This window comes from Dicentrarchus labrax, unplaced genomic scaffold (assembly GCF_905237075.1).
Source record: "Dicentrarchus labrax unplaced genomic scaffold, dlabrax2021, whole genome shotgun sequence".
NCBI classification, from domain to species: Eukaryota; Metazoa; Chordata; class Actinopteri; family Moronidae; genus Dicentrarchus; species Dicentrarchus labrax.
Window position 1 is genome coordinate 1,128,374 of NW_026136707.1, and position 24,067 is coordinate 1,152,440.

Sequence of the window (24,067 nt, forward strand, 5' to 3'; positions counted from 1 at the left end):
ACAGGAGAAAAGCTGTTAAATCAGAGCTGGTTAAGGAAAGTGATTTACACTTTACAGCCTGCTTTTAACTAAAAAAGTGGGTTAATTATAACTTCTAGTGGCACAAACAATAATTTGAGTAAAGATCACTTATAATTTTACGCAGACCATTCATCCTAAAGATCTAAATTCTTGTATAATTCCCTTAAGTTTGATATAAATTACTTTAATATTGACTTATGTCATCGGGATTTATGCCAGGCAGAAAACTACCTCAGTAAATAACAAGCTCTGCTGCAAATAACAAGCGTCCCAGGGTGGATTCTGGTGGTATTTCTCTCCAGTGCAACCCACTGGAGGAAGCGACCGACTCCTTGCAGGGAGGTACAGGGAGGATAACTCGGGTTAAACTGGGTCTATTTTCAGTATCCAGCGCTCGAATGTCACCTGAACAGCCAGAAACAAGAATGAGAAGCTTTCCAAAACCACTAAAATGCAATTTACTGAGATGTTTTTAAACCTTTTTTACAGTATGGTAAAAACACAAATTAAGAGCAAAACATAAGAAGGACGTGGTGTAAGAAAAGAGTGTTTTTTCCGCAGTCTGTTGATTTATTTGCTTCCTGGTGATCATGCACCAAACTGGGGGGGAATTAATGAACCCTTTAGTTGACCACCGCATTACTGGTAACCAGCTTTGATTCTGGTGCGCTCCCCCGGCAGAGTAAAAACAGACTGAAGGAGCACGGAGACGCGGCAGACTAAATAACCGGGGGTTTGGGTAGATTTTACGCACGGTGGGTGTTGTGATGTGTTATTAGGAAGCCATATGAGCCCTTTAATCTTACCTGTAATTAGCGGAGAGGAGGACCCGGGCGTTTGGAGCAGCAACAAAAAGCAGAAGAAAAACCTACAGGTGGACCAGGAGGGAGGGTTCGAGCAGCGGAGCAACATCCTCGGGTTTGCTCCAGGAAAACGCAACAGAGTTTGATGAATGCGGAGGAATAAATAAATAAAATCAATCCAAAGGAAGACAGGATGAAGCGAAACAGATCCACGTTTCTTCCACAGAGTCCGCGTCTTTATTCCAGCCGGGAGAGAAACCCTCCTCAGTGTGTCAGTTTGCGCTGAAATGCAAAGCGACGATCAGCCAGACGCGCGGAGATTACACCGACATTACAATGACAAAGACGCGCCGACAGGCAGGAGACAGCCGGGCTGCTCATGTCATGTGCGGAAAACAGGAGTCCGCGGATGAAACGAAGACATTTAAAAGATCAAATCAGTCCCAAATCCCGCAGATGGAGGGACCCTGAGAGGAGCAGCGGGTGGTTTGTGAGGTCGGAAAATGGATGTCGCTCCACTCCGGCAGTCAGAAGAGTCCAAACCAAAGTGTCAGAGGTTATTTCAGAGAGATAAACAGCTGATTCAGAAGAGCTGGATGATTTCTAAACGGCTCCCTGCCGATGAGCCAGTCAGTGAAGTTTTTCCAGGAGTAGACTCTCTGCGCTCTGAATCCAAAAGTCCGTTTGGCACATGGATGCTCGATGCCGACTGTCCGGGACAGAGGAGTGGACTGCAGTCTCCCTCACTCTCTCTGAGCAGTGTAAAAGAGTCGACCGGCCTCTCCTCCTCTTTCTCTGGTATTAAAGCGGACCTCTGGTGTCGGAGCGCACCACAGAGCCAGAAAGTCCTGCCTCCTCTGTGGAAGCCGGGACCTCCTCCTGCCACCAGACCTTTCCAAAACCTCCTCCAGACCCTCTCTGGTCCTCTGCTCCAGGTCTCCTGCAGACTTTTCACCAGTCCTCCTCCTCTTCGTCCAGACCTCCTTTTGTTATTTTAAGTTTTTAATAATCACAGTGTCTCTGTCTGCCTGCTACTGAACCTCTGTACTATAAAGCTCTGTGTGTGTGTGTGTGTGTGTGTGTGTGTGTGTGTGTGTGAGTGTGAGAGAGAGAGAGAGAGACCAACCTCCTGCTTTGGGATCCAGTTTCATTACCAACAAACCAGGGGAGCTACATGTGCTTCATGTCTCTGTGTTGTAAATTTAAGTGTTTTAGGAGAAGACGAGGGGAAACAAAGAAGAGACTGGAGGACTGAAGTCAAGTGCAACAATTGTGTCTCCTGCAGAAACAGAGACTGCAGTCAAATTTCTTCTAAAATACCTAAAATTGGAACAAATTAGAAGTAACGTATTCACTCCTTTAAACTGTCCTTGGTGAGACTGTCACTGTGGCACATCTGGCAGAAGAAAGAAAGACATTTTTCTCTCACACACATTTTCTTTCTTCTTTAATTTTAGATACAATACACAGAATTTTCTCTTTCTTTTTCTGATTCTGAGTATTTTTCACTTTATTTAGAAACTAGCAGCCAAAGCCAAAAAGTATGTGGAAACTGCTGTCTTCATACTTTTGTGTACTTTTGGTCTGAACCTTAAACCTTAATTCTACAGCATACAGTTTTATCTTAGACAATAGCGAGCTTCCAACTTTGTACCAACAGTTTGTGTTTGTCCCTTTCCTGTTGCAACATCGTCCCCCGCACACAGCTCCGTAGAGAAATGGTTTTCACAGTTTGGTGTGGAAGAACTTGACCTCAACCCCATCAGACACCTTTGGGATGAACTGGGACGAGCCAGACCTGATCAGTGTCGGGCCTCATGGATCTCCGCAGCCAGTGTCCAAGAGTGGAAGCTGTCATAGCAGCAAATTAATGAACACTGTCTAAATCACATGTTAAGCTATCTCATATGGGTGTAGTGTTCAAATGTCCACATACTTTTGGCCATGTAGTCCTCTCTGTTTATGTATATGCTTTGGTTTCAAAATGTTGTACCAATAAAGTTTGTTGAACTAAACACTACACTATTCTATCGGTTCACTCCTGTGCAGAATAAATCAGTCCTTGTGGTTCTCAAAGTGCAGTTAAGAACCCATTCGGGGGTCTTGAAAGGCGCAAAGTCCCTCTCGAGGACACTGATCAGACCCTGACCTCCAACACAAGACTTTAAATGCAAATCCTGAACCATAACCAAAAACAAAAATGTCTCATTTGGGGTTTCTTTTGAACAAAATCAAATTAATGTTGCAGTTTGGATGTAACAGGCGACTGTTTGCAGCTCGGTTTCGTGCAGAGAAAACTTCTCCTTCTTGTCAAACTCAACACGCTCTTCCACCATATAAACTCTTCTACATTTTAGCATTATGTTCCCATAAATCTGCAGTCTGGAGTCAACATTAAAGTCTTATGTGACAGATGAGGCGGGTTGCATGACAGTGTGTGTGTGTGTGTGTGTGTGTGTGTGTGTGCTAGCCTCTTTAAAGTGAAGCTCGTCAGAAGCTCAGACGGGGAGGAAAAGCGAGTCTTCAAAGAAATAATTAGGACCCACCCAACAGCTTTTAACTGAGCGTCGATCTGTGCTGCTGCACGCTGGAAACACACACCAGCCAGGCACGGCCCACAGGTGTGTGTGTCTGTGTGTGCGTGTCAGAAAGACAGCGAGGAAGAGAGTCAAAAGGAAAACGTGTCAGAGAGTGTGTGTTACTGTACTGGACAGAAAGTCTGAGTATCGACAACAAGAGAGTGTGTTTTTCTGAAAAAGGAAGTTTGTGAAAAAGAGTGTGTGTTTCAAAGAGAGGGAGAGCATCAAAGAGTGTGTGATTAAAAGAGCAAGAGAGTGTGTGTGTGTGTGTGTGTGTGTGTGTGTGTGTGTGTGTGAAAGAGACCGTCAAACATTTATAAAAATCTGTTTCTATTACAGGTAAAAAAGTGTCTTAGAGTGTGTGAGAGCTTAGATTTTGGTAATATTAACCACTAGATGGCAACAGAGGGAGGGAGGGGTGACCTGGTCTGACCGCACACACACACACAGTACTTTAATGATGTCCTCACACACGCACACACACACACACACACACACACACACACACACACACACTTCAGAGGAACTGACAGAGAGTGTGTGTGAGCGGAGGACACTCAGTCCTTCTGAGGGCTGGAGGTTTTAGAAAATGTCTGATTTATGATCGAATTCTCGATGAACTATTCGGTGAGAAATATTATCAAATCAAATGAAGTTTCTGACTTCAGTTTTAAATTCAATTGAAAGCGTGAAAAACATCAAATATGAAATGAGGAAATGTAACTTTAAAAAAGATAAGTGTGTTAAAAATAGCCTGATTGAAGGTGCAGTTTTGGGTTAATCTTTAAAGGTCCAGTGTGTAACTCTGAGGATAATCTAGAAATTGAATATAATATTGATAGGTATGTTTTAATTGGTTTATAATCACCTGAATATAAGTATTGTTGTGTTTTCGCTACCTCAGAATGAGACGCAGGTCCTCTTCTACAGAGGCTGCCACGTTTCTACGGCAGCCCAGAACGGACAAACCAAACACTGGCTACAGAAAGGGCCTTTCAGGGTTTCTCCTATCCTACACACACTGGTCCTTTAAGTAAAAGAAAGTTCAGTATTCTGGTTTTCCCCTCTTCTCAGTTATGAATGTAAGCAGACATAATCACATAAATGTATATTTACGATAAAGATCCCTCGTCAGTTCGCAGTATAGAGCGAAGGAAGGAAAGAAAGACGGTCTGTGGGGGCTGAAAAATGTTTGATGTACTAAATGTCCTGAATGCAAGAACAGACAAGATTCTTGTTTTTTTACAAGATAATGAGCTCCTTATTGACTCACCTGTATAAGAAAAACTGAATGAAAGTCTTTTACCTTACCTGCCAGAGGAAAATTTCAGCAAATCATTCCTAGAACTTTGGATGGATACAAAAAGATTCGTTTTTCGTTGTTCCTCCTCTGTGCTAAAAAAGGATCATACATTATCTGTTTTGCAAAATGCCTGAAGGATCGAGGGGGAGGTCAGTTAAGATTGTAGAGTCAAACCTACCAATGAATTCCAGCTTTTTATGCTGAGTTAAAGCCACAATACATCAAGATGGCCTCGGTGAAGAGGTGATGGAAGAGGAATTTCAAGCCAAGATGCTCCAGAGGGGTTAAAAACTGGGGTCTGAAGACCTCAAAGCATCACTGAAATGGTCCCAGACCGTTCAATCAAACAGTATTTTCCTCCAGTAGAAACAATCCTCGTTAGATAATGTTTTTAGACTGACTAATGTACTCATAGAGCCTATTCCCTCAACACATAAACCACGAAAGAGCAAATGTCAAGCAGCTAAGAAGAGAAAACAAATGGTTGCTTTTAAAGGAAGAAGTTTGTCTGTTGGAAGTGGATTTGAAACAAGGAGGAAGAGGTGAAACCAGGTGAACAGATGACTCTTCCTCACTGTGATGGATGGAGCTGCTTCTTCACATCGTCTCAGCGTCCTCCTGCCTTCAGACCGGCTGCAGACGGGAGGCGGGGGCCCCCGGCGGCCCTGAGGTTAAAGCCCCCTGCAGCCGGCAGGTCTGGCACTGAGAGGCTATGAGGGGGAGGAGGGGGGGGGGTTAGACCCAGCTGTCTGACTCGGACTACATCAACACTAATCGCCCATTTCCACCACAAGAACCTTCCCAGGAACTCAGGACTCTTTTTAGGAATTCAGGAACTGTAACTGGGTTTCGACTGGAGGAACCAGGTTTTACATTTAGTGTCTTTACCATAGTTCCCCCCACAACTCCCTGTCCTGAAGGTGGCACTCTGATAGCCCAGGAACTACTGGGATAAGCCTGCTTAACGTCGGCGAGCGGTCAAACAAACTAACTCGCTCTGCTTTAAATCATGTACCGCTTTATTTCCACACACAGTAAGCAAATACTGCTTTCAGCCAGCATCATTCATCAAAGATAACACTGAGAGGCTGAATGGATATGTTTTTATGTCTGAGTTAGAGTTACATTTTTCCCAATACTGACATACAATATGGTAAATGCAGGCAAAATGGTACGTAAAAAAAACTCTCTATGTCAAACAAAAACTTTAATGACTAATCATGGTATGACATTTTGCTTGAAATTATTAATCTACAAAACTGAAATATTTTGCAATACTTCAAAAAGCAACACGACTAATGAGTGGCAGGTATCCAGCATATGAGCACTAACTAGTGAGTCTCAGTGTCAGTGTGTCTGGTGGCTAAATAATAGGTGCTTCCCATCCTGTTGGATATAAATTGAGGGTGGAACAACACATAAAAACACTAATTGTGACATGTAATTGTTTGCATTTTACATCCTTGTAAGTACACAAGCTGCAGATATTTTAGAGGTTTATGGAGCTTTTTATGAACTCTTTATGTCGTCTTTCACGACAAATGAGCACCCTGGAAAGAAATGTGTGAAAAGTTGAGGGTTTGATGCTGTGTATATTTCAGGATGTAAAGAAGTGAAGTGTTTTCCATGTCTCTTTCAGGGGGAGGAGAAGTTTTTGTTAGAGAACAGCAGCACTAGTGTGGCAGGTCTGGGATCTATCACGCTCCATACTTTCCTGGTTTTACAAGCTTCTCACAGGGAAGTCGGGCTACGAGTTAATCTCTTGGCGTGTATCGCTGTTGTCGGACAAAAGCTGCATATCTGCAGAGATTTTGAGGAAGGAAGAAAAGGATGCTTTTCCTTACAGGTTTTAACGGCCCAGAGGTCATAAAACTCGCTCAGCAGATAATTGACTTTGTAAACTCTTAAACAAAAGAGGTAAAAGTAGAATTGTAATTGTGAGGGGTTTTGTTTCCCTCCATGATTCTGTTTCAGCTCCTTACCTGCTGCTCTGGACCAGAACAGGAACACACACACACTCCAGACATCCTCAACATACCAACCAGACATGTTCAATGTGGCTGCTTTTAAAGGTCAAAGAGAAAAGAAAAGAAAAAACTCACCAATTTCAGTGTGAATTCGACATTTATCTGTTCATGCTGAACTGTCAGTAAAATGACTAGACCTTTACAGGGCACAGAAGACTACATATAGATAAAGATCCTCTTGCTGGATGGCACACATGGCGGAAACTGAACTGGTCCAGGGGATGAGGCACTCAGGAAGTGGGCGCGAAGAAAAACAGTCAAGCTGGGGGGAACCGTCCCTGTGCCAGGAGGGGAGGTTAAGGGGTCACTGTCAGAACTGCTTGTGGGATGGTTGAATAGCTTCAGAAATCCACTCCCCTCTTACTTTAACAACGCAGAATAACACCACTTCCTAACTGGAAGCAAATGAGCGAACATCAGATTGTTTGAGTTTTTCCCGACGCAGATGTGCTACCCTAACGTGCATTATTTTTGTGCACTTGCTCCATCTCCAACCTGCTACAACGCAGTGTGGAGATCTGGCTATGTGAGTTTAGTCAGCAGTCAACACGGGTTTCCCTTCAGGGCTTTCTGCAGGAACCATGAAGTGGCACATGATCCACAGCACCATTTCTATACGGATATCTTCATAAAGGACGAGGGTTGTAAGGAAATCAGGGAGTGTCCCTCATGATGCACTCCATCCTTTAATTCTCCCCACATGAACAACACGTCACGCAACCTGCTTCTTTTCTCGGATAACCTGGACCTTATTCAGATGCTGCGTTAGCTGGTTCACGGGGGTTGTTTGCCCCAATAGTGGCAGATGTGTTTATGAATGCATACAGTTTGGAGTCTTTAACCTTAACCACAGTGTAGCTGCAGAAAGCAATGTCGAAAGCAAGACTTGTAAACACACTGTCTGTGAACATAATGCAGGGCTTTTCCTTTAGGGTCTTAAAGCTTCCATCAAATGAGAATTCAAATCATTTTTGGGTATTTTTGGACTATAAATCTGTGTGACGGATATTTTACTGTCTCTGACACCCAAACAGAACAGTAGAAATATTACAGGTTATTATGATATCAAACAAACTGTAAAATAGGCCAACAGAACGTATAATCTGGTTGTGTTATTCAGGGAATATTATGGTATCTTACTTTGTTTTATAGCAATAGAACAGAAACAGAATGATGAAAATATGATCTAAAATCTGTTTTCCATCTTTCCTCATGGGAGAGAGAAAATGTTGTAATGTCACTTAGAGGAACAAAACCAAGATATGTGTTACCAAGGAAACTAAATATAATTTCTGGTAATTTTCCCCTGGGATCAAAACATGGGATCAGTATTGTTCACACAAAAAAGAAATCCGAGCCACTTAAGTTCCCTGTGGCGGAGGTGAAACGTTGCTGACGCTTCAAATCTGCAGCGAGAGTAAAATGATGCGGCAATTATCTAATCCAGTTTGTTTACGCCTTAAACCCCCGAGAGACTGAAATAAGCTCCGAAATAAAACCCACACTGAGCCGCTTTCTCCTCAAAGTCTAAATCCAAACTCTGCTTTTATTACACTGTGTCCAAACTGCGGCGGCCCGGTTACACTTTGATTGTTGGAGTATTGTTGTTTGATGTTTTTAACAGTTGGGTGTGTGCAGCCATGTTTGGTGGTTCCTCACATCAGAGCTGTTTTACTGGACCGAGGCGAGAATGAGGGAAGAAGTTACTGAGGAGGAAAAAACTAAATCTGGAAAAGTGTTTAAAGTCACAAATACAAAACACAAACCAAAGAGTAAAAGAGGAAGAAAGTGAAGCTCTGGAAGAAAAGCCTGATGGGAAAAATTAGAGTAAGAGAAGTTTTGTGAGAGGAAAAGGGAATGTGAGGATGGAAGAGAAATGACCCCGGATGTCCACTGGCAGAGCACCTCCCAGCAGTCAGATACATTTACTTACTCTCTATTTTTACTGTTGGTGTTTATTTGCTTCCATTTCTTGTGTTTTACCAGCTTATTATATCATTTCATGACATAATCTCTTTTGCAAGAGAACTGAGAACAGCAGAAGAAAATGAGACGCAAAGAAAACACGAGAAAAAACAATCAGACACCTCTGAGAAGTCCACAATGAACCGTTGGAATTCAGGCAAAGTTGTAACTGAACACATAACGTTTGTTTGTTGTCCTACAAGCACATGGGCTTCCAAGCTGTACCTCTGCCTCTCTGCCTAGTTTCCTCTCCTTGTCCTCTTTTCACTTATTTGAGTTTCTAAGATCTAATATACTGTACAGACTTAAAGCCGCTTCCTTGAGACCAATTTGTGATTTGTGATATGCTGAGGCAACACGGACTCACTCCCAACTCCTTAAACACTGCAGCTCGGTCAGTAACTGTCTGCTTCACAATATCACGCTGTAGGTATCCCTCTCACATCATTTCTGGAAGTGCAGGGCCCTGCGGTCAAGAATAAATATGCTACATCCAGTTAGACTTTTGAAAATAAAGCTCATGTGACGTAACATACTGTTTGCTTTTGGTTTTACATGGGACACAAACAGCCCATGACTGATGCTCATTAATTAAACAGAAACTTTGTGGCTGTACTACTGCTACTGCTACTACTGTACGCAGCATGCTGTCTTATCTTTATCTCTTAGCTGTAAACTTACTGAAAACAGTCTTAGAGCAAAGGGAAAGCCGAACGTGGCGGTTGTGTAACACACAAAGTTTGTATCTGACCAATCAGAGATGTTTATTATTCTCAACAAATATTCCAAACAAAATTCCAACGTCACCATAAGTTTCTGCCGCTTGAAGACTTTTTCATGATTGGCTAAAGAAATTAAAGTTCAACCAATAAGTTTCCATGCTTGGACAAAGGGAGGATGAGTACTTCTTCAAGAAAGTTCCACAGTTCCAGGAAAAGTTCCCGTCTGCAGGGAAGGGTATGAAGAAAACAACAAAGAGAGGCTGATAATCTTGCGAGGGTTGAGAGGGATCAGAAGAGAGGGATTGAGAAAGAGTTATTGTAAAAGAGTTATGATGGAACAGAGATTTGAAGTAAATTATGGAAGGAAAAAAAGGAAAAACTAAAATGGAGTGACTGATGGTAAGAGAGGAAAAAAACTAAAGAGAAAAGATTTAAAACTATGAAAGGAGAAGGTAAAGAGTACAAAGTGACCAAAAAGATTTTTTTTGTGAGAAGTGTCAATGGAAAGATGGTGATTGATGTGAAAATGTAGAGATGAAGGGAAAGATTAACAGAGAGGGGGCTCAATAGACCTGAAGAGAAAAACAAAAACAGAGAAAAAGTTTGATGTGTGTAACGTGGGAGGGGGATAAACACAGATATGAGCCGAGAGACTGAAATGAAAATATGAGTGATTGAGAAAGAGAAACAGAGAAATTGTGAGAGAAGAGTGTAACTGTATCTGCGGCGCTGCAGCATGTTCACACACTGAGAGCTGCTGCCAAATGAAACAGCGGCAGCTCTGCTTCAGCACCGTTACCCAATCTGCAGCTGACCTCGCCTCCAGAGCCCCAAAGACAAGAAAAAACAAAAACAATCACTTCAAAAGCCGTCAGACTGAGTCCTGTTCATCAACCTGACAAGTGTTCAGGTTCTTTTCTGCACTTACTCTTGCAACTCTCCGGGGAACAGAGAAATGTAAAAAATCGCGCCGCGTTCGCGAGACGACGGAAAGTCGGAAATTCAGTCTTTCTTGAAAGGGAAAACTCTGGAAATACGCTACAACTCCAAGAATTTAACGAATTGTGGCCTAAGGGCAACACATATCTTATGAGGATTTCCCATCATCAGCTCTTCAGAGAAGCAGCTGTTTTTATCACAATCTGCACATATCATCTATTGTAAGTTCTGTATGGCGGGTCAGTTATGTGCTGTGGTCCGGGCCAGTCTCACGCCAAAGCCTGTAATAGACCCGCCAACCGAGTGTCACATTTTGCCTCGCCTAGACGTGAAAAGTCCGGGGTGGGGTGGATAGATGGGTCAAACAAACAGTGGACTTTCACCCAGGAGAGCGGTCTGAGTCCCGCGTGAAACCAAAGGTCAAAGTTGACTCATTTTACCTGACTTACATCAGTTACGTAATGTTAACGGAACATTACAAATACAGGACTTTCACCCACGAGACATTGACTTATTTTAAGTTACGTATGTAAAAAAAAAAAAGTCCTAATGCGATGGACGTTTACAACAGACATAATAATAATAATAATCATAATTTTACAGTTTCTCTTCCAAATAAGTGAACTTAGGGGCCAACCACACGGTTTGTTTGCACGCTGACTGCTTTTTTCTTTACTCTTCCCAAACTCTCCGTACTCTTCCGGTGAGTTCCAACGTTCCAGGTTGTAATCTACAAGAATTATACATTAAGTTTCAGTGTCACATGACTAAATTCATTAAAATACCTTGGCTAAACTTATATATTACATTTAAGGTGTCAAGTTACAGTTGTCTGGGTGCTATGCTAGCTAGCTAACAAAAGACATCTGTAATACAAAGCAACGCGAGCAATGTTCCTAACTATACATCCTTAAGATCGTTGTTAAAAGATCACTTTACAGGTTATTATCAGAACTTACCACAGCTGTGATCTACTTACAGCGTCTGTGTCGGAGCAGAGCGGAGACGATCCGGCACCGAACTCTGAGGGCAAAATTACTGTTTTAAACTTTATAAAGTTTATGAAGAAACTTTCAGTTTGGAAGGAGATTAAAGTGGCAGATGAGCCTTCAGGTAAAATTCAGCTGGTTATTTGTCCCGTAGCTGTTAGAATAAAAAACACAGAATAATTCAAATGAAATCAATCTGATCTTTTCCAGACCAGCAGAACAAAGACCAACATACAAGGAAACACAATATAACAATACAGCTGTTACAATATATAAAATAAAGCACTAATTGAAGGCTTTGATTACTTACAGTAGATTATTTTTATTACTAAATATTTCATAAATAAGGTTTATTTCATTCTCAAACTCCTTGGTTGGGGCTCTTTTTCAGCCTACACGTCGACAATCATCAGTTGTTTTCAAGTGTAGAGCTGCTCCTTTTATAATGAACTGTGGCTATAAAAACAGACTCACCACAGGAGCCTGAGTACATCTGAACAGCTAATACAACAGTGCAAAACCTACTCTATATTACAAACATTCAAGGTATTCTGAAACAGTAACATGTTGTTAGTAGCACCCTGTGTCCAATGGGAACCTCTGTAACAACTATTTTACATTCTACTTTCAGACTGTGTTTTTATCCGTGCTAAAAGTTCCAAATATTTAACATTTAAAAACCCTAAAAACATAAAACCAACCGAGATCAGATCTTTGACCAGTCAAATAACAAGAAGAGAAGCCTTCAAGCCTTCAGAAGGTTCCCCGTGGACAGAAGGCCTGAAGCTGAACGCACAGACGTGGTGCAGACTGTATACAGAGCTGCTGGGATTGTCGTTTGTTAGGCTGGCACAGCATCTATGGCTGAAGTCTATAAGCTTCAAGTCTGGCAGAAATACAGCTCAAAGCTCCTAAATTGTGTGTGTGTGTGTGTGTGTGTGTGTGTGTGTGTGTGAGTGACTGTTTGTCCAAAGCTTTACATTTCTACAATGAAAAGGAAAAACATTTTTTGAGCCTGTAATACAATATCTCCAACATCAACAGGGCCCGCTCTGTAAAACTGTCAAACAAGGACGTTTGTGACCAGAATTTGTCTTCATTTTGTTCACTCCTGACAAACAGTGGTGACTTCATCCTGGAAGGAAACTCCTCAAACGGCTTTTTGTGTTTTTATAAACCATGAAATGGGTCCAGACTGATTCCCATCTCGACTGTTTTGATTCAAAGCTCCTGATTCATTTTCAACTTGACTGATCAGGTTTTTCTATCTTTCTGCAACTATGTTGTAAATCTGACTAAACACAAGGCCAGTAATACATATTTTAAAAGATTTCTCTTTGAAGATAGAAATAAAATGATTCTTCATCTTGTTTTTGTCAGTATTGGGAATACCATTTTCAGACCATGCAGATAGTTTTGGTTTGATGAGCCCGGGTTTTAAGATATCTGTCTCTCACATTTCTGCCTCCACCCCAATAGTATAATAAACTTACATTTGAACTCAGTAGCAGCTTCTTCTAGTCCCTCCAAAAAAACCATCCTCTTAAAGTAAATAATCCACAGAGCACACAGTTCACAGTGGAGCTACTTTCTGTAGAAGAAGATGATGTGGAATGATAAATGTAATTGTTCAGTGTTGTGATATCAGCACTGATTGACTTCAGTATAGTGGAGGAGGCAGAAATCTCAGTGATGGATCTGTTAACAAAAGTTGGGATTTGTTTTAAACGTTTTATATGGGTCAATACTTTGATACCAATATCCAAACTATAAGTTTTTCCAGTACCTTACTTTGATGAAATATTGTTTTTAACCAAACCCCAAAAAATATTTTCCCAAATGTTAAATGTTGTCTTAACACATTCAGTCTTCAATTGGTTATTAAAGTTTTTAATAAGACCTCTCTACTGAGAGCGTGCACAGATCCAACATAAACTACCTATCTGCATGGTTTGATACCAATAAAAGGGAGAAAATATGTTTCTTTGATGCAATTTGTGAACTGATCTTTTACAATAATTTAGTATCTCGTGCAGTTTACTCTAAAAGCCACACCTAGACAACACTCTGTTCTTCCTCTGGCACTAGTGACGGTCATCTTACTGTAACATATCAAACAGTATGGTATGGAGCTGGTGAAATGTGCTGCTGATGTTGTAGACGACACACGTGCCTCGCAGTGTATTTAATATCGAGCCTCCGCTTCGTGATGTTCTCGAAGATGAGCAGAAAAAGCCTCGGGTGTTAAAGCGGCCCTGCAGGCTGCTGATTGCCACCCTGCTTTTTCCAGAAACGCCCTGTTGGTTTCCCCCGTACAAAAACAGTCTCAGGTTCGACCCCGCTGCACCGAGTATGTGTCCATCAGCAGCCGCGTGTCCTTGAGTGTCCCAGATTTAAAAAACAAAACTGACTGGAAGAGGTCAGAGGGGGTGGTGGTGGTGGTGGTGGCGGCTGTAGGATGTGGCCTTGATTTACCCGGAAGCAGCGGGGCTGCTGGACGCGGCAGCCGATTTATTCTTAGAGGCGAGGCGGGGGAGGCTCCGGCGAGGCCCGGTGCCACACGAGGGGGCGAGAGGGCGGGTTCCGACGTCACATCCACAAGTGTGCGTGGGCGGGGGGGTGGTTTGGGGCCTGACTGGGATTAGGGAGGCGCAGGACTGTGGGTTCAACTGCTGCTGAGGCTAGACGAAGAAGACGAGGAGGAGGAGGAGGAGGAGGAGGAGGAAGGAGAGAGTCAGCGAAATGTCTGAGGAAAGCAGTAGGAGGAGGATTTTCGCCTTCCTCCTCGCTCTCCGTGGGCTCAGACCTCACCACGGTTGCCCAGAGCACACACACACACTAAAACTACTGGATGTGGTGTGGTTCAGCAGCAGCAGCCCAGAGACACAGAAAGAGTGTGTGTGTGTGTGTGTGTTTGTGTGTGTGTGTGTGAGGATCAACTATTACTAGACGATGTAAATATGCGTCTGAGAGGAAATTGCTTTGCGAGATATATGGCCTTGAATGAGTATTTACATGTAAATATATATTTAGACTGCATATGTGAATGTGTGTGTGTGTGTGTGTGTGTGTGGAGTTATGTTGCCTTGTATATGTTCACATGGACACTGTATATACATACATGTATATTTATATGGAGTGTGTATATGTGTATCTTGTGTTTTATTTATGCATATCATATGAACTTATTGCACTGCTCCTGTCAGCCGTCTCCGGCCTCTGGCTCCTTCTTCTTCTCTTTCACTTTTACAGACACCTTTTTGGACACTTTCTTGTCCCCCGACTCCTTGCTGGCCTCCTTCCCTTCCTTGTCTTTGTCTTTCTCCTTCTTCTCCTTTGAGGACTCCTTCTTCTCCTTGGAGGAGGATGAGTCTTTCTTGGACTCCTTCTTTGCCTCCTCCTTGGGCTCTTTGCTCGACTCCTTCTTCGACTCCTTTTTCTCCTTCTTCTCCTTTTTTGGCTCCTTGACCGGCTCCTCTGCGCCTTCCACTTCTTCTTTCACGGAGGCTTCTGACGTCTCCTTGGACACCTCCTTTTTCTCTGAATGAGAAAAGAGAAAACAGAGATCATTAATACAGACACCTTTAAATGCGACTAAATATGACGCTTAATTGTGGATTACATCCATCATATATGTGAGTCAAGGTCACAATTTAGTGTTCTCCTTTATAAGTTCTTCTGTGTCTATAGTGATGTAATCGCTCCTGCACTGGGATGTCAAATCAGATCAAACCACAGTTTTATAATCAGAAAGTCCCTCAACATATTAAACATAAATCTTAGAGCACAGAGAGCTTTGTCTCTCCAGACATACGTCATAGTTATAAAAAAAAATTCCGTTTTCTTTGTTCTTCTTGACACTGACACGGCACACAACTCATGTCTAATTGTAAATACCCGGGTCAGAAACACGCAGAAGACAGAAATGTTAATATTTATTAATTGTATTAATACGAGCAACTTTTAAGACCGATCCATATCATATTCAAGACATTTTGAGATCTAAAATTCACTTTTTAAGAACCTGCAGACATGGTGTAATTGTCAGTATAGCTGATCACAAACCACAGCTGTCATTAACTTATTAGACAAACTTAACATTAATACAACTTTGGGATCATAAAATAGTGATTTGATCTGAGAATGAAGAGTTGAATGAATGAATCAGTATTTATGAGCTGCGATCAAATTACTATTCTATACCCGTTCTGTTGTCTGACATTGTCCGGCTTCGTGGGGACGTATTCTCTGCACTGACAGGGGTTGTGCTCAAAGTGTTAATGAGCCACGTGTCGTCTTTATAAAGTACGACCTCGGATGGGTCGTCACATTGTCAGTCAGTTAGTCGGGAGTGAGAATGAGGATTAACGGACGTTTGAACAGTCAGCTGTGTTTTGTTCTTGAACACACTGATGCAAACACACTGCAGCTCTCAGAAGCCTTTAGCATCAAGACAAATTGAGCGACAACAGCACCTGTTGCATGACAAAGGAGCCCCACTTAACCAAAGCACCCCCCAACCCCTGTCAAACACACACACACCCACACACACACACACACACTCTGCAGCCCCGCCTCCTCGAGATTGGACTGACTCTCTGATAAGGTGATAACGGGACCGTTGTCTGCCAACAATGAGACGCACTTCTTATCTCTATGAGAACTGAGAGGGTTTAGAGACTGGAGACTACAGCCTGGTATCTCACTGTGTGTGTGTGTGTGTGTGTGTGTGTGTGTGTGTGTGTAGTAGACTGTCGCTCAGCCTCTTAAAGTGTCTGCATGTGTGTGGATGTATCTGTCTTTGCATGTACGTGGAGACTACAGACTGCTCTGGAAAAGTGTGTGTGTATTCACAGACTCCAGAGAGGAGCTCTAATCAGACGGCTCATCGTCTAGGGCTTAGACAGAGAGAGAGAGAGAGAGAGAGAGAGAGAGAGAGAGAGAGGGACGGTGCCATAAACTGTCTATACTGCAGTATGTAACTGTACCAAACTAACAGCTGAAATTAATTTTGCATCAATATGCAACTGCTTTTAGTGAGGACCGGACATGCTTTCTCAGCTCTAAAAACAATACTCAATCAAGAGAGGAAAAATGTATTTAATAATTTAATTAATCACTAGAAACAATAGTTTTCTGGTCCAGTGTTTTTCAAAGTGGGGTATCTGTAAGTAACACAAAGACAGAATGTGTGACCCTTTGGTCATAGGTTTAATACATTTTCTGTAATAAAACATCTAAAAACAAAGATCCTATCCGATGGGGGACAAAATCTTATAAAATGGTGGACCGTAGTCTAATTTGTATCAATTTAGGGGTCTTTGAGATGAAAAGCAGTGAGAAAGTATGAAGTTTTACAGTGTTCGAAGCTGGCGTTTCTTTTCCTTCGTCTTTTAGGCGGCTCACACAGGATGGAAAGTGAAAACAAACACGGAGGATGATTATACATCAACTGATATGTACAAGTTAAATGTGTGGTTTGCAGCTATTTTAGGTTTCACAGTTTAACAGACAGTTCAATAGACGCTAAGTGAGGAGGCTCATTAAACAAATTGTGTTTATCCGCCTACAGGCACTCGTCTGCCGACCCATCCCCGACACAGCAGACCAGGGGCAAATAACTCCAAATAACCACATAACCTCAAAACTGCAACAGTAAGTACAAGAAATAAAGAACACACAAACAGGAACACTCCGTCTCCAGGACACAAAACACACTTATAAACTTCCATGCTCCGACAGACACAACAAATGTTTCTGCTCATGCAGAACAAGTGAGAACGAACCCATTTACGAGCACAAACACACCAATAGGCGACCGCAAATTGTGTAAAAAGCTGTTGTATAAAACGTGCAAATTCACACATTGACATGCAAATGCTCTCTCGGTGGCCTCAGAACTTTTACAGTCAGACATGAAAGAAACGCTGGCTGAGGGAGTGTCCGTATCTAAGCAGTAAAAGACAAAAAAGAAAGAGTGCCACAAAGAAACTGTGTGTCTTCATGTGCTCTTATGTGACCACATCATTAGTGTGTGTGAGTGGGTTAATCCTGTAGCGACAGTCTAATCCGGACGGGACGTCTGGTCACCACTACAGAAACACACACACACCCTCTCCGCATATCGCTCCTCAGCAGCTGAGCCAACAGATACCAGGAGACTGTGTGTGTGTGTGTGTGTGTGTGTGTGTGTGTGTGTGTGTGTGTGAGATTGATTGATTGATGATTAAAATATTAGAACTGTATTTCTGTTGTCATTTTGTAAATTCTTTGGGTTTGTAAATACTTGTGTTAAAGAAAAACATATATAAATATATTATATATCGTTCCAATCATAGAGGATTCATGGAGGATTTATACAACTTCCCTACAACAAACAACACAAGGAAGACAAACACAAAAAGTTAAACATACGAAAGTAAAGTAAGTTTTCATATCACAGCTGTGAAACTTGTTTACTCCCAAACTTTGGACTGATTCATTGTACTTCCCATCACCAGCTCTTCATGTCTGTATTAAATGTAAACTTATATCATGCTTTTATTAAATTTTAGATATCAAACGTCTGATCTGACTGATACATAGATAGTTTACCTGATTACATTATGTATTGTTTAATTGATCTGTAATACACACATATTTTCTTTAGATGGAAACAGTGGACAGAGAAACAGTTCAGTAGCTGTTCTGGAGCTTTCAACCGTATCACATGGTGTTCATCAGCAGATTGAGTTTGCTGGTACAGTCCGAAGCTCCAGAACAGCTTATAAATGACAATTTTTACAGAAATAAAGAAAAGACAAATCGATGTTGGCCTTTAAAAACCAATAGTAACAGTAGAGGACTGGTTGTGCATCAGTGTGTTATTGAAGCATAATAGAGTCGCTGAATGCTTTTTGGTTTTTTTCTCGATAAATAAAGGTTTGGAAAAGAAGAACAATCAATATAAGTGGGTTGACCACGAGTGTGAACCTCGAGTTCAGCCTGAAACTGATCCCGGTAGCAGTCAGGTGATTTTGGCAGCTTAACAATCATTGTTGGAGGCAAAGGTCAAACAGTGCTCTGCTCAGGTCAAAGGTGTTTGGTTATCGCCTCTTCGGCTTGTTTTCATAACACAAACATGACATAAACACAACATAAAGGTTAACTATAACAGGGTTGTGGCTCCGGAGGTAGAGCGGGTCCTACACTGATCGGACGGTTGGTGGTTCGATTCCTGGCTCCTCCTGCTGCATGTTGAAGTGTCTTTGAGCGAGATATGTGGATGAATGAATTACTTTCTGTTGTGATGGCCTTTGTCATCACTGTATGAATGTGAATGTGACATACAGTGCTTTGAGTGGTCGGAAGATTAGAAAGGTCCATTTACCATATCTCAGGAATGTCATTACTCAAATTCCTTGTCAATATCGGTTTGGCCAATTTATTAGTTAGACTATATAATTGAAAAAATGTAAAATAATCACAGTATTTTAACAGTGAGGTGAGAAAAAAAAGACCATTCAATTATATTTATATAGCCCCGAATCTCTTTGAGGGCTTAGAACACAGGACACTGAAAAAATATAAATATTATAATTTCTAATTTCTTTTTACTTGTGTTGTAGTTTTGTGGTGCTGAACGGACAGCTCCTCTAACATTTTTACATGCGTCTTCTAATTAGCTGCAATGTTCTTTTGACTCCTGCTGCTGGAGTGAAGAACTTTATCTATTCCTCAAAGGTTGATTATAGAAGGGCAGATTCTCCTTTTGACACTCTCTGTCTCTCTTTTGATCACTTGTCTTCATTGACTGCTTCATTCTGTGCCGCTGTTGAACGGTCTTCATTGTTATTGGTGCGTCTTTTGATGTGTGCTTTGATTTGAGCTTCGTGGTCGTGGAGTGGCAGTTCTTACTGAGATGTTGATGAAAAGGAAGTCACAGCGAATATGAGGTCTGATGGGAACGATGCGGGACGTTCTCATGTGGGATCTGTGTAGCATAACACTCCTATAAAAACAGAATGAGCTGATTTTTGAAAACGTTCCCTGAGCTTGTATGTCAAGACCATTTTCCAGCTCCCAGGGAAGCTACCGTCCTTTCTCTTAGGTTTTCTTATTTTACTCTCAGCAGGAAATAAAAGAGCGTGTGAGAGCCGGGTCCTCGGGGGAGCAGTAGCAAGGGGTCGATAAACATTGACGTTGTAAGACAAGATGGCAGCTTCCCTCCTGTATGGAAATCCAGCGGGGTCAGGTCACATCTTGTCAGTCTGCTACTTCAACAAACTAACAAAGTGGAAGTCTGTAGACTAAACAGAGCAGAGGCCGGTGCTCCACGTCGCTCTGAGCGGCCGGGAACGAAGTGACGTTAAACCCTTTTCACATGGGACTGGAGCTACCTGGAACCGTCTGGTGGTTTTCGTCAGGATTACCGCAGTCTGCAGCCATTTTAATCCCACGTGAATCTGCTACAGCCGTGTCTGGATGGGATCACTCTGACAGGAAAACGTGGGTAATGTAGTTCCTGACGTTGCACATCGTTGACTTCAGAGAACGATACTTAAGGGAATAAATCTATTATAATATTGTTCCCCCCAAATTACTGAGGAGGTGTTTCATTTTCAGGAACAACTTGTCAGCGCGGAAAAAAAAGAAACTGGCAAATCAGCTCGTTCATGCAGAGGCTGCCGGGCCTAATGACATGATTGCCCTTGTGTGGTTTGTTAGTTGGTTCTGTGTAACTATGGTTGTACGTCTCCTCCAGCTTACTTTGGGTTTCCATGTTTCCATATTCATTTTAGAACATTTTAATTTGAACAGTGACGGTTTATTAGTCCATTGTGGAATCTTCACCTCAACTGTATGATATATGTTTTTGTCATGGAATCAGATTTTGTGTATATATATTACTAAGGTTTTGGTTTGTGGTTGCCAGTTCAAATCCCCTGGTAAACTGCGGACGGGAAAAGTGAATGAGTAACGCTCCGTGAACACCCAGCTGCTGCAGGGAAGCTTCTCCGGCAGAGGGCTGTGGTTGTACTGGGCAGCTCCCAGTGTGAACGTGAGGCTGGAAAAAAAGCACAATGCTGGGCTGCAAGATTGATCTCTTGTTTGAAGTTACGGTGCTGCTGTTCTCCTCACCCAACCCTTTCCAACCCTGTCACCTAGAAATTACGTTTACATATGACTAATTTGCAACAGCAAGTACGTTTGGAAGGAAACGTAATAGTGACCAGAATAAAGTTTCCTATTAACATAAGGAGGGAGACCAGTACGGAGTTTTATTGGAGTAGCTTTGAGTTTTCACGTTTTACACGTTCCCCTTTGTTTAGGCTTTTGGCAGGAAGGACTGTGGGTAATTACAAGTGTTTTTTTCAATTTAGATATACAGAAAGGTGAGATATGAAAGAAAAAACCTGAATGGATGCGAGGAGAAACAACAAATTCAGATGCTTTCATATAGGACACAAGGGGATTATTGAATGGTTTGATGACAATGAAAATGAACAAAACGTTAAAAAAAACAGATGCCACAACCTTGAGTGTCAACTGATATCGATACAGATCCATCTATTGCCCTCTCAAACAACCAAGCTGTTAATAATACTCGACTAACAGAGCCATTGTTAGTTTAGCCTTTATCTAATAGTTTAGGCTAATGGAGCATATTGGATTGGACTTTGTTTTCCTCTGATATCCAAGTAGTATTAGATCGGCACTTTCCTAAAAGTGATGTAAATGAACTGAACACCTAAATGATTCCATGTTTTCTAAATCATCTTATTACCAAATTCATCCTGCAACACACTCCGCTTTCAACATATCAAGGTTCTTCATCTCTCCCTGGAGTTTAGAGGGCAACACTTGTTTGTTCCTTGTTGAACAAAAAGAAAAACCACAGCAACAAAAGTCGGCGTGACGATTAGATAAGGAGAGCGGCGCTATCTGAGCTGCTTTCAAAGCCCACATGTTCCGCCTGGATTCGTGTGTTAGCGGCGGATCACGGCACTGCATTCATCTGCAGGCAGCCGTAGTCAAAATAGAGGCTGCCGCACAGATCGCCCGCATCCCGGACCAATCAGCATGCAGGAGACTGCTGCTGAAACCTTCTGATTTACAGAATCCATTCTGTAGAGTGTGTGTGTGTGTGTGTGTGTGTGTGTGTAGAGAGAGAGAAAGAGAATCTGCCAAGGACTGACTGATTGGATCTGTGGTGTAGTGTGTGTCTTTGAGTGTGCATTTGTGAGTGTGTGTGCCTACTGAGATCGTGTGTGTGTGTGTGTGTGTGTGTGTGTGTGTGTGTGTGTGTGTGTGTGTGTGTGTGTGTGTTCGTTCATGTGGTCCAGACGAGGCGGTCGGACAGGACACAACAGTATTATGTGAAGTCTAAAAACAAAGCTGTGTGGTCGACAGCGTGGGAAATGATCGTGTGTGTGACAGAGAGAGGGACACACACATGTGCACTCACACACACACACACACACACACACACACACACACACACACACAAACAGAAAAAGCTCAAAAGTTGCGTTCTAAAATGTTTAACTTTTAAAATATTATCCATAGAAGACAGAAGATATTGCAAGTTCATTACTAAACTCATAAACCACACAGTATACACTTAAACATTTGACACACTAAGTTCCATACACACACACACACACACACACACACACACACACACACACACACACACACACACACACACACACACACACACACACGTTTCTTTATAGAATAAAGCCGATCACCTGTAATAACTCTGTATATGTCTGCAGTGGCCCTTCCTTCTAAGACAGGTGTGCCCAAATCTTTTCCATTGGAGGGCCAAGCAAACACCTATTTGTATTTCTAAGATGTCAAACTGTATTTTTTTCCCCCGGTTAGAAACATCTGGCAAGACAACTTTGGCCAGTGGGCTCCGCTTTGGGCAGCCCTGCTCTAAGGGGATACGTCACATGTTAAAGTGCATGACAGCACACAGATTGCTTAACCATATCATGGAATGAACATCTGCATTTATTTTGATTATCCACTCATTTCTGAACACTTTCCCTCTGATTTGTGGTTTTGGTGTCAAAATCAGGCTGTGAGAAATACAAGTACTGTTTTGTAAGTTAAACATTTTAAGACTTGTTCACACCAGTAGTTTAGTAGTTCAACTTGAACTTTGTTTTTGAACTCTGACCCACGGATTTGCGCTACTGACCAATAACAAGCTGTGTTGTGTGTGTACAGTTCGGACCTTTAAGGGGAGAGCTACTGTCCACTTTTAACCAACCTGCTAACTAACTGCTCCACTCACAGTTATGAGATAGAAGTCAGTGGTACAAATACATCTTTTGAACAAGCTGTGTGAACTTATTGTCCAATTAGTGACCAAGCTAATAAAGAAACTAAAAGAAAATCTGACGACTGATTAGCAATAGTTAACAGCGCTAGCTCACCAGCTAGCCCTGTGAGTACAGTCACTATGTCACCGAGCTTCTACGACAAATATTTTGCATATTAATTTGTGGTTGACCACGCCTTCACACTTCTCCACTGGAGAGACCACAATCACTTCCTCCAGCCACATGTGAAAGACATGGCTCAAAGGGAACTAGTTGATGGCTGCTAGATGGCATTCTGGGTAATGTAGTGGGAAAAAAACAAGAGAACTAAAGCACAAAAGACAATAAATCTTCAACACACTTTCAAAATTAATATCCTCTGATGCAAAAGGATTTGATGGAGTGTGTGTGTGTGTGTTTGTAAGAGCGAGAGAGAGCTTGACAGTGGCTGGACAGGCAGTATTTAATACTATTCTTGGTGTGGAATGTGCTGTTGAAGCACAACAGGCCTGTCCATCGCTGTGTGTGTGTGTGTGTGTGTGTGTGTGTGTGTGTGTGTGTGTGTGTGTGTGTGTGTGTGTGTGTGTGTGTGTTTGCTGACAGCTCCGCTAAGATCGAGCCTTGTGCTACACCACCCATGGAGCCAACGGTCTTTGCGGGAAAAACAGATATTTATGTGCAAATGGGCACTCAGGCACGTACACACAGTCACACACACACACTGGTTATTATTGCAGTCTGCGCCTCACAGTGATGATGGGGAATATCCTCACCAACCGTGGAAAGGTTTCTCATACACACAGAGAGGAGAACAGAACGGGGTTGGAATTGGAGAGAGCTTTACAAACTCTGATTTTATAAGCGTATTTGACACTGGATTCAGATTCTGTTGCTTTTGGTGTGTTTAAACGATTGCACCACTACGAATGCCTTCCATTGATATCTCCTTTTGATACATTATCACATCTCACACCTCTACAATGGCAGGTTGTTCCCCTGCTTTCCAAATCAGGGTATTCAGAACATCACCAGAACAACACCTTTTCCTTCAGATATGGTCGAACAGATGAGTTGGTTTAGTTTGTTACCCAGAGAAACATTTGTCATTTGCACCAGCGAGTCAGTGCTGACACTACTAGGATTATTTAACTGTTATTTTGCAGAGATAAAGAATTTGATGTGAGGTTGTTAGCTTTGGAAATGAGCAAATCTGGATATTTTATTAATCTGGAACAAAATCAGGCATCTAAACCCAAAACTAGAGAGGAGAGGAAAGGAAGAGGAGAAGGTGAGTAAACATGGATTTACATCAGAGATGCATGCAGATACCGAATAGATTAAGTAAGAAAAACAGACACGAAGATGTAATTAACACATTTGAAATAAAACAATAAAAAGAGAGAA

The 24,067-nt window shown here is 42.0% G+C and overlaps 2 protein-coding genes across 3 annotated transcripts in view; both read right to left on the reverse strand.

Annotated features, from left to right (window-relative positions):
* bmper (BMP binding endothelial regulator) overlaps positions 1 to 2,266 on the reverse strand; it is a 31,622-nt gene extending 29,356 nt beyond the window's left edge. The window contains exon 1 of the mRNA XM_051406579.1: positions 828 to 2,266. Coding sequence (XP_051262539.1) covers positions 828 to 933 — 106 coding nt within the window. The 5' untranslated portion in view covers positions 934 to 2,266. The remainder of the gene's footprint in view (positions 1 to 827) is intronic.
* Positions 2,267 to 11,645: 9,379 nt separating this feature from the next.
* The window catches only part of bbs9 (Bardet-Biedl syndrome 9), a 171,592-nt gene continuing 159,170 nt past the window's right edge, over positions 11,646 to 24,067 (reverse strand). For both annotated transcript variants that reach the window (XM_051406576.1, XM_051406575.1), the window contains one exon: positions 11,646 to 14,888. In XM_051406576.1, the coding sequence (XP_051262536.1) occupies positions 14,551 to 14,888 (338 nt within the window). In that variant the 3' untranslated portion in view covers positions 11,646 to 14,550. The remainder of the gene's footprint in view (positions 14,889 to 24,067) is intronic.